This window comes from Pipistrellus kuhlii, unplaced genomic scaffold, assembly GCF_014108245.1.
Source record: "Pipistrellus kuhlii isolate mPipKuh1 unplaced genomic scaffold, mPipKuh1.p scaffold_m20_p_5, whole genome shotgun sequence".
Lineage (NCBI taxonomy): Eukaryota > Metazoa > Chordata > Mammalia > Chiroptera > Vespertilionidae > Pipistrellus > Pipistrellus kuhlii.
The window spans coordinates 29,844,456-29,861,187 of record NW_023425551.1 but is presented as its reverse complement, the minus strand read 5'-3'; the positions used below and the strand labels follow the sequence as shown (position 1 = coordinate 29,861,187).

The following is a 16,732-nucleotide window of genomic DNA, read 5'->3' as shown; positions in this document are numbered from 1 at the left end:
CACTCATCTTCCCTATCCCTGGATTATCTCAACCCTGTCCACCTTGAGGATTTTCTTAGAACAACTCAAAGTCAGGACCCTAACACAGGCCTGGGATTCTGAGAGACTTGTTCACCCAAAGCACAGCGGGAGCTGGTGGGGCACAACGGGCCTTGCTGGTGCCTTGCACCAGGTCCAGGCCTCCAGGTGGGCCTGTGCGGGCTTCTTTGGAATCCTGTCTGCTATGCCAAGTAAATGTCAGTGTAAGAGATGCCCAAACCTTATCTGTATACAGGGTGTGGCCAAGTAGGTTTACAGTTGTGAGTGTGCAAAAACCGTTTATTCTTGTGTAATTATTTATTCATTATTGTTTACCATACGAACAATTGTGAGCCTACCTTTGCCCCAACATGTGTTAAAATATGCATGTTGAAAATTAATTTTTACAGTGTACCCAAGCATTGCTTTTTCTTCAGAGACTTTATTCACTACTTATATCTTCTAATAATACACTACTGTCGCTCAGTTCTCATGTGGTTCTGACATGAATGATTGGACATCTTTTCTCCTTCATTTTATCCCCACTTCTTTTAGATTTTTTTTTCTATGGTGTCTATGCTTTTCTTGCTTTTCTAACCTTACATTTATTTCCCTGCAGATCTCAACATCTGCTGCAATTTGACCACTCAGGTTAGTGCCCATTTGCCCATTTCTCCATTTTACACCCTGGGCGGTATTCACCAGCATTCTCCTACTTTAGACGAGTAAGGGTCTTTACTTGTGACTCATTAATGGCGAAGTTAAACATCTATGGAACACTCTCATTAAAACGAGCTAGGCGCTTTTTTTTTTATTTTGAGTTTTTAAAAATTGTAATATACTAGTGTAGGATCTTGATAGGCGAACAGGATACGATACGTAAGAAATCTAGAAAACTAATCAATTACCAGTAATTAAACTAAAACGGAGATGCTGCTTTTAGTAAGGCAGAAGTTTGTCACACGTTCCAAATTATATTTAGTTAATAAAAAAAAAAAAGCATTTGTACATAATTCAGTAGTTTTTTAGAATCGATGCATGATTTATTCAGGCATGAAAATTATCCCTAGAATATAGGCCCCAAATCACCAAAGGATTTAAAATTTGCTAGGGAGAAAGAAATCCACAAGTATTTAAAAATATCTAATTTTAACTTAAGTTGAAATGTAGCAGTAGTATATTGTATAATGTGTTCAATGAAAGTATGGGAAAGGCTGGTGAAAACTGTGGATTTGTCTACAAAAGACATTGAGTTTTATGTTGGAAGTGTCCTGACACCTCAGGAAATGATACAGAAGAAACAGGTAAGGTAGACTGAACACTTGCAAGGGCAGGGACAGAGTCCTCTTCAATGCTCCATCCCCAGCGCCTAGCATGTGCCTGGCATGCAAAGATGTTTTGACCATTTTCAGGCTGAGCTGTAGGTTGGTTGAATTGCTGAAATATGAGGTCTACTAATTTCTCTGCTGATGACTACTTTTCATTCTAATAATACCATATGTCCTTCAAGTTCTTTCTTTGATCTTTAATATGTAACCCCTGAAGGTGGGAACAGTTTTATTTCTATCTTACAAGGAAAGGAGTTAACTGGTTTAAAGTATTTCTCTGGTCACATAGTTAGTGACACGGTGTGGTTTAAAGCTTACGTAATAGAAGTAAAAGTATGCTTATCTACTCCGATTTCAATGTAGAATAATTTAACGATGAGGAAATGGGTGACGAGAGGTACGCAGTCAGCCCTGCTAATGTAAAATAATACCTCCTATGCTTTGTACCTTCTCCCAGCTGCCTCCGGAGAATGGGATGCATGCGGGTGACCGCACCAGCAAGCAGACTAACACAGGCCCCTCTACCATGTACACGTCTCTGGGATTAAAAATGCCACATATTGATTATGGAATTTAAAAAGAATTATAATAGCGACCACATAAATCAAGCACCCCTGTCCCTACTTAACTCCCCTTGTTTATGTGATCACATGGTTTCCTTTTATGTTCCTAACTTTTCATAATTCTCTGCCAGGCATCTCCTTGCTCCTGCTCTTCAACTCTTAGGGCCACTCTGAACCCAGGGGTTGGGATGGCACAGATCTAGTGTCCCATCCCACCTCTTTTTTTTTTTTTTTTTAAGCTCTACAACCCTGTCACAGGTCTAGAGCAGTATATCAGATCCAATGGCTCCTTTTTTTTTTTTTTTGAAATAAAATTCCTGGATCATAAACCTACCTGTACTCATACTTTTATAAAAAGTCAGTGTCTAGCCGAAATTGGTTTGGCTCAGTGGATAGAGCATCTGCCTGTGGACTGAAAGGTCCCAGGTTCAATTCCAGTCAAGGGCATGTACCTTTGTTGTGGGCACATCCCCAGTAGGGGGTTTGCAAGAGGCAGCTGATCGATGATTCTCTCCCGTCGATGTTTCTAACTCTTTGTCCCTCTCTCTTCCTCTCTATAAAAAAATCAATAAAATATATTTTATATATAAAAAGTCAATGTCTACCTATAACATAAAGTAGAAGTAAAAGAAGTAATTTATGGATAAAATAATATATACTTTAGCCCAGTGGTGTGATTCAGTGGTTGAGTGTCCCCCTATGCATCAGGAGGTCACCAGTTCAATTCCCGGTTAGGGGTACTTGCCCAGGTTTCAGGCTCAGTCCTCAGCAGGGGTGTGCAGGAGGCAAGGAATCTATGTTGATGTTTATCTCTCTCAATGTTAACATCTCTCTCCTCCTTTCCTCTCTCTCTAAAAATCAATAAAAACATTTTAAAAATTATATATATATTTTAAAAGGTAATGCTTGGGACACATACTACAATGTGGATGGACGTTGAAGAAATATTAAGTGAAATAAGCCAGACACAAAAGATCAAATACTATTATTCCATTTAGATGAGGTGCCTAAAGTAGTCAAATTCATAGATATGGAAAGAATGGGTATTACAAAGGGCTTGGGGGAAGGAAGGGAGAGATGAGGAGTTATTGTTTGATAGTCCAGAGTTTTCATTTGATAAGATGAAAAAGTTCTGTAAATCAATGATGGTGATGATTGACAGGAAGTTGGGTGTATGTCATTGCCACTGAGCTGTACACTTAAAAATGGCTCGAGTGGCCTTGGCCAGGCAGCTCGGTTGGTTAGCATGTCCATCTGATACATCAAGGTGGTGGGTTTGATCCTTGGTCAGGGCACATATAAGAATCAACCAATGAATACATAAATAAATGGGACAACAGTGTGGAACAACAAATTGATGTTTCCCCCCCTTCTTTCCTCTCTCTAAAAAATCAATTAAAAATGGTTAAAGTGGTAAATGTAAGGTGATGTGAATTTTATTTAAATAAAAAATTAAAATGGGAACTTCTGTAATAGTTTAAAATATTTATTTTAAAATATGTAATTCTTGGGTACAACTGTATTGGAAAGATACTCCCAAGGGTACTACCCATATTGTGAGCCAGTACTACTCTATATTTGAGATCAGGAAACTGATACCTAAGATCTTAGGATTAGTAATGAGTAGAGCTCATAATTTGACATTCTTTTTTCCTACTCTGCATAGGCCTTTCAACTCCTAGTCCACAAAAGTGTTCTCTGCTATGCCAGTTGCCTTAATCCAGACTTAGACCTTCCATATTCTTATCTATCCTCCTACAGGAGTGTGGTTCTTTTCCCCCCAGACACTTTATTTTATTTATTTATTTATTTATTTATTTATTTATTTATTTATTTATTATATTATATTTTATTGATTTTGTACCAAAAGGAAGGGAAAGAGACAGAGAGTTAGAAACATCAATGAGAGAGAGTCATCGATCAGCTGCCTCTTGCACACCCCCTACTGGGGATATGCCCACAACCAAGGTACATGCCCTTGACCGGAATCGAACCCGGGATCTTTCAGTCCCCAAGCCAACGCTCTATCCATTGAACCAAACCGGTTTCGGCATTTTTAAAAAATATATATTTTATTGATTTTTTACAGAGAGAAAGAGAAAGGGATAGAGAGAAACATCCATGAGAATCATCGATCAGCTGCCTCTTGCAAACTCCTTACTGGGGATGTGCCCATAACCAAGGTACATGCCCTTGACCAGAATTGAACCTAGGACCCTTGAGTCCTCAGGCTGATGCTCTATCCACTGAGCCAAACCGGTTTCAGCTCCCCCAAGTATTTTAAAATCACAAGATAGAACTGAACATGTTTAAAATAATGTTAATCATACCCATCCTCCCCAAACTCTAGAATAGTCTTATTCTTAAGAAAGGGTAAAAAATAGGGCTAAACAATCTCAGAAGTATGTGGAAATGACAACAGTGAAAGTAAAACTGATCTTGGCCTAACCCTAACAATTTTAATCTTCATCCAGATTTTTTAAAATTTAATTTGAATTGATACTAAGGGAGAAAGTCAGAAATGAGATAATTCTTAGAATTAATAGAAAAGACTCAATATTCTATGCCTTACAAAGTCTATAGGAGAAAGGAAGATAGAGGCTGTGGTAAAGGCATTCTCTAGCCAACATCACTGGTCTGATGGAATTTTAGTGAGGTGAAGTTAGAAGGTAGAATTTTTATGGAAGGATAAATCTTTGTTCAAACTTTAGAATTAAGGGTAAAATTAAGAAGCTGCATAAGAACTAATGTTCCAATTTCTCTGCTTCTCTCAAAAAAGTAAAAAATAATTTTCAATAAACCACCAGTCTACACATCTTTCATTGCTCAAGACGAAATAGTGTGGTTATTGCTAGACGGAGGGGTGAAAGAGGTGGAGGAGGGTATAGAGGGCATAAATGGTGATGGAAGGAGACTTGATGTGGGTAGTGAACACAATACAACATACAGATGATGTATTGTGGAATTGTGCACCTGAAACATACTTTAGTTAACCAGTGTCACAATAAATTCAATAAAAAGGAAAAAATCAACACACAAAAACAAAAAGAAGAAATGGAACCAATTTTGATAATTTATAAAATATCTGACTTACTGACATTCTTGCCGGGTCATTAAATAAGTAAAGTTCTAGTGACTTAAATAATACTTTTGAAATTATCCCTTCCTATTTTAACATGGAATTTATTTTAAAATTCTAAAATTTAGGTTTACTTGAACTAGTGCATTTGTTCATTTTGGACTACTTCTTCAAATTCATGCAATTCATCTACTGATTACTGACTTCATAACCCACACATCGGTTTGTTTGCATGCACATTTAGCCAATGGGTGACTTTATCACCAGGTAAATCCAGGAGTAAGTTTAAAAGAGCATATCCTTAAAAAATAAAAACAAATGGAAAACACATGATGCCACATAAGGGCATTCATCACATCTGCAAGAGCCTTTGCTACCACTGTGCTTCTTCAAAGTGCTGTAGACTGTGGCTGAGCCCTCTGCAGCCAACGTGATGGCCAGAGCAGACGCCCTGTAACTCCGGCTCAGAAAGACACTGTCCGAACAGTTCACATTCCACTGTGTTCATCCATGGAATGAACTAGCCAGGAATCAAGGGTCAGAGAGTAGTGAATCTGGTGTGCCAAAATGAGATTCTAAGAAAGACACTGTCCAGAACCACATCTGGATTTAGGTGTAACGAATAAAAATGTAAATAGGCCAACAGATTGCGGCGCTCTCTCTGGAGCACGCCTGAGCCTTCCCCAGCGCCTTTCCTCAAGGAGCATATCTCAGCAATATGGAAATGATGACAGTGGAAGGGTTCTTATTCCTAAGCTCCAGTAAGGTTTCCTGGGCCCACTTCTTTGTGGCTTACCTCTTAATACCTCTGTGACTAAGTAAACTTTTTCTTATAATTTAGAAAAAAAGTCCCAACAAATTAAACAAATTCCATTTTTCCAGGACAGACGAGTACACTTCATTTTTAATGTTTTAATTTATTAATTGATTTTAAAGAGAGAGGAAGGAGGAGAGAGAAATATCAACTTGTTGTTCCACTTATTTATGACTTTATTGGTTGCTTTATATATGTTCCCTGACTCAAGATCGAGCCCACAATCTTGGCATATAGGGATGATGCTGTAACCAACTGAGCTAATCAAGGGACCAGGGCCAAGGCTAGTACAGTTTTTGATAATTTGTGAAGTTTATAACACAGAAATTATTATGAGGGTCCCTAAATAATTTCAAGTTACCTTACAATCCTAGTCATTTATTTTCTATTTTAAGATGAAGTCCATTTTAATTTCACAAATTCAGGACTGCCTTGGCTGGGTAGCTCAGTTGATTAGAGATTTGTCTTTATACGCCAAGATTGTGGGTTCAATCTCTGGTCAGGGCACATGCAAGAATCAACCCATGAGGGCATAAATAAGTGGAACAGCCAAAACCGGTTTGGCTCAGTGGATAGAGTGTCTGCCTATGGATTGAGAGGTCCCGGATTTGATTCTGGTCAAGGGCATGTACGTTGGTTGTGGACACATCCCCAATAGAGGGTGTGCAAGAGGGAGCTGATCAATGTTTTTCTCTCATCAATGTTTCTAACTCTCTATCCCCCTCTCTCCCTTCCTCTCTGTAAGAAATCAATAAAATATATTTAAAAAAAATAAGTGGAACAACAAATCTCTCTCTCTCTCTCTCTCTCTCTCTCTCTCTCTCTCTCTCTCTCTCTCTCTCTCTCTCTCTTTCTCTTTCTTCTCCCCTACTCTCTTTTCCTCTCTCTAGAATCAATTTTAAAAAAATTAGGATTATTTGAACTGGCATCTAAATCCACATTGTTGTTTTTTTAAATATGTTTTTTATTAATTTCAGAGAGGAAGTGAGAGGGAGAGAAACATTAATGATAGAATCATTAATTGGCTGCCTCCTGCATACACTCTACTGGGGATCGAGCCCACAATCCAGGCATGTGTCCTGAGTGGGAATAGAATCCTGACTTCCTGGTTCATGGGTCAATGCTCAACCACTGAGCAACACCAGCTGGACTCCAAAATGGTTTGGGTTGATAATTGCTGTAAGACATTTTGTCAAATCTCAATCTGATCTAAATAATGCTATATCAAGGATGGATTGTTTTGTTTTAATCTAAGGAAAATTGTGTGTGTGTGTGTGTGTGTGTGTGTGTTTAAAGGGAAAATAAGGTTTTAAAGAATGTTCACAGTTTTCAAAATTAGACCACCATCAGTCATCTTTCTTCCTTCTGAACTCTTCTTTTTCAACCCCTATGGTTGTTAAATAATCTTCACTCTGGAAACTCTTCCCTCTTTTTTCTCTGTCCCAGTTTTTACATGTCTTAATGGTGCCATGTGTGATTACGGACACCATGGAAACCCAGCATAATGAAATGGAAAGACTGGCTGTTTAAAACAAACAGAACCAACTACTCATGCCTTCCAGAGTTCCTGTTGGGCCAAAGGTCTGCTCTCCATTCGGTCAGCTGCTGAGGAGGCAGTAGATACCTGCACCACAAATGTAGTCCTGACAGAAAATCTTATTAATAACAGACACTGGGGTGCCTAAAAGTGATAGTCCTTAAAAGTGTTGGCAGGCAACGACATTTTATATTTTTACTTCAAGCATTTCTTAGAGCTGTTTATTCTCAAAGCGCAGTTGATCAGATTTAATAAGCTAAAATGACACTTTACAGCTGACCTAATCAATACATATCTATTGGCCATAAAGTCATATTTCAATATCATATGATGTAAAGGGCTTAATTTTATGAACCCGAATCTGTGGAGTTAGTTTTCTTCTACCTTGAATCACCTCACTGGGGTGCAGTGCTCATGTAAAGCTTCTCAGGGAATGCCCCACTTGTTTTAATTTACTCCCTTTTCTCAGCAAACACAGAGATGGAGAAAACAAGAGTTGTTTAAAAAAGAAAGAAGAAACAAACCAAACCCTCATTCCAATTAGGAGACTTGTTCATCTTACCTTGAAGTCAAAGGGTAGTGTTAAGTTTTGATTTGCAACAAATTCCGAGATTACCCATTAACCATCTAGCAGGCTGTCTACTCCTTTTCAAATGCGCTTCAACTTTTTAAAGGGGCCAGCCTCCTTTGTTTGAGCTTACCTTTTAAAACGTGTATTTAATATACCTGAAGCCTACATAGTAATCTTATTAACCAGTGTCGCTCCAACAAATTAAATAAAAATGTATAGTTAAGCAGAATGCTCTTTTAGAGTTATGGAATGGCATTTAAATGTTGAATGGGATACAGTCTTGGAAATTAAACTGCAAGCAAATGAGAGGCAGCAAGCTGAGGCTGCTAATCTCTGGGGTGAAAAGCAGAGAGTGAAAGTGTCCTGAACTCAGTATCCCTGTTGAAAGGAGGGACCTGCAGAAATCACTCTGCATTCCCACACCACTGAAAACAGTCTTAGGACTTCCCGCCATGTTTTTGGACGAACCGTGCCCATGTAAAAGATAAGGTCCCCTGCTCCAGCCAAAGACTTTATTCTCCTAGAGACAAGGTGGGTGCACTTGCCTACCTGCTTTCTACCCCTCTTATGAGTTTGATAGATATCTGAAGAGGAAGGGCAAGAGGAATCAAAATCATCACAGAAAAGGGCAGATGACTGCATGCCTGGAATCTGTTTATCTCCCGAAGTGCATAGTAACTGCAACAACAATGGGTGGCAAATATTGTTGACGTTTCCCCTTCAATTCTGCAAAGGCCATTGTAGTCTTTTAGTTCCATATCCTGCAGGGCTCCATGGGGCCTCTGTTGGCCCTGCTTTCCTAGCATCCGAAAGTACTGCCCCTGTAAGCACTTGGTACTTTCAGTCACTCAGCTGTTACTTCAAGTCCACCGTCAGGAATAAAGCTATCTTTGCCCTGGTTGGTTGTTCAGTGGTTAGAGTTTTGGCCCTCAGATCAAAAGGTCTCAGGTTTGATTCCCATCAAGGGCATGTACCTAGGTTGCAGGCTTGATTCCTGGCCTGGGTCAGGGTGAGTGTGGGAGGCAATCAATGTGTCTCACATCAATGTTTCTCTCTCTCTCTCTCTCTCTCTCTCTCTCTCTCTCTCTCTCTCTCCCCCCCCTCTCTTCCACTCTCTCTAAAAATCAATGGAAAAATATCCCCAGGTGAGGAGAAGGAAGGAAGAAAGGCAGAGAGAGAGAAAAGAAAGAAAGCTATATTTGTTTGAAGTCTCTCTCAGTTCCCCCCTTTTTTTGAACTACTATTAACCAAAGATATATACAGGTATATCTTGTTTATTATGATGCTCACTGCTTTTATAGTTGCTGTGGTGATTTTTTTTTTTTTTTTTTACAAATTGAAGACAAGATTTCTACTCACTTTATTGGGATGCTTGCTTTATTGTGGTAACCTGGAACTAAACCTACAATACCTCAGAGTATGCCTGTAGTTTAACTTGTATGCTCCAATGTTTTGATCATATTTGCAATGTAATAAATTACATAAACATTATATACAAGACGTTATGCAAAAACCACCCAACCCCTTGATAATGTGGAGGGAGCCTGGCCAATGTGGCTCAGTAGTTGAGTATCAACCTATGAACCAGGAGGTCATGGTTTGATTTCTGGTCAGGTCACAAGTCTGGGTTGCAGCTCAATCCTTAGTAAGGAGTGTGCAGGAGGCAGCCAATCAAGGATTCTTTCTCATCACTGATGTTTCTCTCTCTCCCTCTGCCAGGGTTCTTTCCCCCAGCCTTACAAAGGTTCAGCATTCTGGAGAAAGGGCTGTGTGTAGATGATTAAGAAGGAGTCTGTGGATGAAAGATATTTTTGAGAGGCATTGGGAGTCAGAGGAGCTTCCAGCTGAAGGAGCTAGAAGACTCTCCTTGACCAAGGACCCAGGTTTTTATTAAACACAGTTTGTCCCAAGGCAAGGTGGAGATATACACTTCAAAGGATATGGTATCAAAGGGCTTACAGAGATTGTAGGTTTTGGGAATAGCCTACGGCTGCTCAGGTGTTTGGCCAACAGGAGGCAACAAAATGCCCTGAGCTATCTGGCAGCAGATGATACCATTCAGGTTTGGGAGAGACTCTTTGTAGCGTTTCCAACAGGTAAGCTACATATGACTCCGTCCTGTTGAGCTCCCCAAGCTTCACCAACCTTTTGGTAAAACTCTTGTCATTATTACATGCTGGAAGTGGTTCTCGGCATCCCTCTTTTTCCTTCTCTCTGAAATAAATAAAAATAATTTAAAAAATGTGTTTTATTGATATTTTACAGAGAGGAAGAGAGAGGGACATAGAGTCAGAAACGTCGATGAGAGAAAAACGTCGACCAGCTGCCTCCTGCACCCCCCCCACCCCCCCACTGGGGATGTGCCCGCAACCAAGGTACATGCCCTTGACTGGAATCAAACCTGGGACCCTTCAGTCCGCAAGCTGACACTCTATCCACTGAGCAAAACCAGTTTAGGCTAAATAAAAGTAATTTTTAAAAGTTAGAATAGATCCTTTGGGTGCTGCCTGAAGTTGGTTAATAACAGTAGAGTCTGGATTCAAATTCCAAATAAAACCAATGAACACACTTAATTTTATCCCATCTGCTTTAGATCAGGTGATGCTTTTTCTTCAGAATTGAGATGGAATCCATCTCTTTCTACTTTATCAAATATCTCACCTATGGGCAGTAATAAGGGCTCAGAGGAATAAGCCAGTTTGGGGTCTTTTATTGACAGCTGTCTTATCTTTGCAGCTACAAGTAGATTTCTTACTTAGACCAACATTGTTCAATAGAAATATAATGCAAGCCACATATGGAATTGAAAAATTTCTAGTAGCCATATTTTATTTTTTCCTTTTTATTGACTTTATTGGTTGGCACTGGTTAACAAAATTATACAATTTTGTGCACAATTTTACAAAATATCATCTGTACACTGTATTCTGTGTCACCACCAAGTCTCCTTCCATCGCCATTTATTACCCCTGTCCCCTTCTCTACCTCCCCCACCCCCTTCCCCATATTTTAAAAAGTAAAAAAAAAAAAGTTCATATTTCATTTAATCAATATAGCCAAAAATACTATTTCAACATGGAATCAATATTTTTAAATTGAGATATTTTGCGTGTCCCCCCATCCCAAGTGTTCTATATTTGCTGTGTGTTTTACACTTACAATACATCCCAGTTTGACTAGCCACATTTAAAATACTTAATAACTCAGGCCATGTTGAACAACACAGTGTTAATTAACACGGAGAATATGAGGAGTCAGCCGAAGGTGAGGCTGCAGTAGCAAAGGAGGAAAGTTTTATCTGTCAAGCCAAGAGTTTGAACTTTACCCTGAAGGTTATGGGCGCTGTAAAAGGATCTTGGGTAGAGAACTTAACTTGATGGTTTGAGAAAATATAGGCTAGAGATTTAGGAGTGAGGTTCAAGAAGCATTGTTAGGAGGCTGTTGCAGTGGTCTAGGTGAGGAGTGATAAGAACCTGGTTCGCCCTTAGCTGGTTTGGCTCAGTGGAGAGCGTCGGGGTATGGACTGAAGGGTCCTGGGTTCAATTCTGTTCAGAGCACATGCCCCATTGCAGGCTCAATCCCTAGTAGGGGGCGTGCAGGAGGCAGCGGATCAATGATTCTCTCTCATCATTGATGTTTCTGTTTCTCTATCCCTCTCCCTTCCTCTCTGAAATTAATAAAAAATAAAATAAACATTGTGGGGAACATGGGCTGACAGAGATGTAGGAGGTCAAACCACCAGAATTGGGTGGTCACTGTTGGATTTGAAGAGAGGGAGGGAAGGAGGGAGGAATCTAGGATAGTTACCAGGTTCCTACCTCGGGTAGTTGGGCCAACGGCAGCAGTGCTAACTGACATGGAAGGAGAACAGGCTGTAAGGGGACCTGAGTGCAGCATGGGGCATGTTGACCCTGAGGTACTTTTGTCACAGTCAGGTGGATATGTCCAGTTTGACAGGGAAGAGTTTGCTGGAGTCTACTTAGAGTTAGAAGCTACACAGGCTGGGAAGGAACCCAGTACTTAAGGTGCCAGTGAAAACTTTAGGCAGTTAACAAGAAGGGGGTGTGAGGCTGAGGCGATCAAGGGCAGCTTTATAGAAAAGGGGGGGGGGGGGGGTTCAAGCGGCCTCTTAAAGAGTGGATAGAATTTAGAAAGTCAGAGAAGGTAGAAGAGGCAGCAGAAATGTAGTGAGGTCAGAATGTTTCAGACACTGAGTAGACCCGTCCTGCTGGGCCAGATGGGTTAGGGCTGAGATCAAAGCAGGCCTAATGCAGTCTGCAGACATGTTTTGTTTGGCTTGCCTGGGTGGGGTTGGATCATGTGGCGTTCTAATTTCAGTCAGGTGCCAGCACTTGCACACAAAAGTCCAGATTTCTGCTCTTTTTAAAACAAAAGGGGGCTGGGAGGTAGCTCGGCAGCACTGGCGGTCCTCTGCGGGCATACGCCCCTCTCCAGCAGCCGGTTTCATGCACTGTGCCTGAGTGCTGCAGGTATTACATTTGGGTATTTACTCCACTTCTGAGTCAAGGGTTGGTAGGTAATCAAGGTACAAAGGTGGATTGGTGACAGATCAAGGAGGGCTTTTAATGCTCAACTAAGGAGTATAAATGTAGGCATCAGGAAACTGGTGAATAAGGGATTGATGAGATCAAGCCATAGGTAGGAGGATTATTCTGGACCAGTGTGGAAATACAGGAGAGCAGTTACCGGTTTTGAAAGCGAAAAGACAGATGTGATGGGTTGGCATAACCACGGAGGCTAAAAACGTGAACTGGAAGTCTCTTAAGGGGATGTCATCCAGGAGGGCTGCTGGTGCCACGTGGGAGCTGTGTGGGCCTTTGAACTTGCTGGGAAATCTGCGTTGCAGGCTCCCAGAATCCAGGCCAGTGTCTGGTTAGGGGCGCAGGGAGTCTGGTTGTTTGAAGCAGCTGTTTGTGTTTTGTTGTAACATCTCAGTAGAAGCACAGTGTGCTTTTTCTCCTTGTTGTGAGCACAGATAGATGATCATGAAGAGAATGGAAATGCTAAGAGAGGTGGGGCGAAATGTGAAACTGTCAAACTCTGGCTGTGCCCGAGCTGTGTGCTGTCACCCAGTGTAACACCTGCCTGGTCACACTGCCTTCTTAAACAGTGTCAGGCTGTTGGCTCAGTCATTGTTCTAAGCAGACTGTAAATGAAAGGAAAAGGCCCCTTTAAAATAATTAGGCTAAAACTACTACCTGATCATTCTTAGCTGTGTGTCAGGTACTCTTCTAAGTTCTTCCTACAGATATTTGATAATTATAGCTACCCTCCGGAAGTACTATTGCTGTCTCCATTCACCAGGTCCTGGTGGCTAAGAACTTTCCCAGGCTGATAAGAGATGGAACCAAGACTTGAAGCCAAGCAGTCTCTCTGGAGTCTTTTCTTTTCAACACTGTTAAACTGCCTCCGAATCCTAAGGCCACAGAAATAGGCACATTCGCAGGTAGAGAACCTTATGCTTTTATCCCGGAAGCTCCAGTACCACTTACTCCAGGGCTGGAAGTTTGACTCAGGCCCTCCTCGAGGAGCTGAAACTCCAGCCTCGGTCCCTAAGCTGCCTTCCAGGGGAGGAGAGAATGTGCTGGATCCTCGGGTGACCTTGAGAGAGCAAGGCTGTGTGCTGTGTTCACAAGGCTGTTCTCTTCCTTTGGCTAACGCACGGATCAATGTTCGCTTACAAAGCGTGTGTTGGTAACCCTTCATTACAAATTTGTTTATTTTAAAAATATTTTTATTGATGTCAGAGAGGAATTGAGAGAGAAGCATCCATGATGAGAGAGAAACATGCATCGGCTGCCTCCTGCACCCCCCACACTGGGGATCGAGACTGCAACCGGGCATGAGCCCTTGACCTCCTAGTTCATAGGGCGATGCTCTACCCTTGAGCCATACCGGCCAGGTCCCTTCCTTACAATTTAAAAAGACCTTATAAAAATTCTCATTTCTTTCATGCACACTAAATCACGTTAGCTGTTCTTCATATGTTCTGACAGAGCACTTTTATAAATATTTGAAGCTACAAGGGGCTGAGATTCCATAACGTTGTAGAGCTCCAAAGGCATTTGCGCCGTGCTTCAAGACCTGTCCTGTTTTCCCGCCATACTCAGCGTGGCCGCCTTCTCTTTGGTCTGCAGGTGAAATACGTGAACGAAAGGTTTAAAGACGAGCCCAACAAGGAGGTGGTGCTCATGTGCATCGGCATCACTTCGGGAGTGGGCCGGCTGCTCTTCGGCCGGATCGCAGACTACGTGCCTGGCGTGAAGAAGGTTTACCTGCAGGTACTCTCGTTAGTCCTGTCCCCCAGCAAAAGTATCCCATCGCCTCGAGTCTCGTTGTATGTCTGTATTTGCTCAAATCCTTCTGTAAAAATGAGGACTATTTTCTAGAACCTAACTTCTAGCAGTTTTTCAAGGGCAAAATCAGTTATGAGTTTTGGGTTTTCAATATGAAAAATGGGCCATCAAGCAGCAACCTTCTTTGTTTTGCCACAGAACTCTACCGAATCCAAATGTTTTGTTGCCCATTCCTTTTTCTTAGAATTGTGGTTTTGGCATAGTTTTTATAGTCATGTGCCTTTTGCAATATCTTGTGAAATTCAAGGGTGTGCATGTTTGCTTTTTGAGCTTCCTTATTTGAAATTGCCTCTGGGTATTGTGGAGTAATTAGAATTAACAAATGCTAATTCTAAGAGCATATGGACCTCCTCTGACAAGTATTTAAGTGACTCCTCCATACCAGACACTGTTATATGCTACAGATGAAACATGATCTGTACCCTCAATTAGTAGCCAGTGGTATCACGGTAAGACAGATAAGTGTTATAGCACAGTGGAATATATGTATGCTAGATGGGTGCCATAGCAACATAGGCGCCAAGCATCTGGATCACTCATGGGGGTGTGAGCAGGCCTCCTAGGCTGGCAGAGTATTAAATGGTGAAAATCAGACAGATAAGGACAGGCAGGAGAAACCATATGTGCAAAGAGGTGAAAGTGTAATGGAGTATATTATGTCTGGGAAACAATGTTTGAAGCCTGATCATCATCAGTTGAATAAATGGAAATTTAGACAACTTTGCCCACAAGCTTGGCTGTGGCAGGAAGGTAAAGGAGAGCCACAAAGGGGCTCCGGGGTGGGGGACTGAGCATATCTGCTCACTCTGCAGAGGAGAGGCAGTATTTGAGGAGGAGGGCCTTGAAGGAGCGCTGGAATTTGGGCACGGGAGAGTGATTGGAAAAGGCATAGAAAGGTAATTTACCGTGTGGATACAAAGTTGGACAGTGAAGAAGGTTGATAGGAAAAAAAAAAATGATTCATTTGAAATATGGTGTTGGAGAAGAGCTCTCCTGATACCTTGGACCACTAGGAAGACAAATGGGTCCTAGAGCAAATTAGCCGGAAACATAGCTAGAGGCAAAAATGGCAAAACTGAAGCTCTCCTACTTTCGGTGCATCATGGGAAGGCAGGGTCCTTTGGAAAAGACAGAAATGCTGGGAAAAACAGGAAACATAAAGAGAAAGACCAAACATGAGGTGGATTGACTCCCTAAAAGAAGCCACAGGCAGGCGTCCACAGGAGCTGGGCAGGGCTGCTGAGGACAGGACGCTGCGGATGTCACTCACTCACTCACGGGGGCGCCAGGAGGCAGAGCGCGCTCATGTATGTAACACACACAGAAGAACTTCATTAACTGACGTGAAGCAATACCAACCACCACACACTGAGCACCTCCACGATGCATTGTCTCCTTTACTCTTCGCCCTGCCCTGGGAGGAAGGTGATGTCACCTCCACGGGGAGAGGTGGACTCTGAGACCGTGGCTGTCTGTGCAGGTCCAGGCAGACGCCACAGGACGGAGTCTGCGAACACAGCTAGAAGGAAGTGTGGGGCAGTGCTACTTTTAAAAGTATTTATCGTACTCTGACCATCCCCCCTTTTATTATTACCTAACTGTGGATATCCTGGTCAAACATTGAGCAGAACATTTGGTCTTGTTTTCTCAAGTGTCAAGGGAGCCCTCTAAAGGACATTTGTTGCATGACAAAACTTTCAGCTTTTTCTTTTTTAAAAAATATTTTAAAATTGATATCCTAAAGGGAGAGGAGAGAAGAGAGGGAGAGAGGGAGAAAGAAATATCAACCTGTTATTCCATCCATTCACAAATTCATTGGTTGCCCACTGAATTAATAATAATTAATTATTATTATAAAAAAATAATAATTCTTTATTTTTATTTAATAACAATAAAGTATATGTAATTTTAAAGATAAAATTAAAAATAAATTATTTTACCAATTTTGAGAGAGAGAGACACACCCACAGAGAGAGAAACATCAGTTTGTTGTCCCATTTATTTATGCATTCATTGGTTGATTCTTTTTAAAAAAAAATATATTTTATTGATTTTTTACAGAGAGGAAGGGAGAGAGATAGAGAGCTAGAAACGTCAATGAGAGAAACATCGACCAGTTGCCTCTTGCACACCCCCTACCGAGGATGTGCCCGCAACCAAGGTACATGCCCTTGACCGGAATCGAACCCAGGACCTTCAGTCCGCAGACCGACGCTCTACCACTGAGCCAAACCGGTTTCGGCCAATGGTTGATTCTTGTATGTGCCATGACTGAGGAATTGAACCTGCATTCTTGGCAGACTCTTAACTGCCTGGGCTACCTGGCCAGGGCTTAGAATCAAATGTTTGATGAATGAATTTGAGCTGATATTCAAATAACTAGTAATTTATTTATTTTTAATTTATCATTTAAAAAATATATTTTATTGATTTCAGAGAGGAAGG

The 16,732-nt window shown here is 41.3% G+C and overlaps 1 protein-coding gene across 1 annotated transcript in view; it reads left to right on the top strand.

Moving 5' to 3' along the window:
• SLC16A10 (solute carrier family 16 member 10) overlaps positions 1-16,732 on the top strand; it is an 88,801-nt gene that overhangs the window by 67,846 nt on the left and 4,223 nt on the right. Inside the window, exon 4 of the mRNA XM_036414579.2 lies at positions 14,069-14,212. Within this exon, the coding sequence (XP_036270472.1) occupies positions 14,069-14,212 (144 nt within the window). The remainder of the gene's footprint in view (positions 1-14,068; positions 14,213-16,732) is intronic.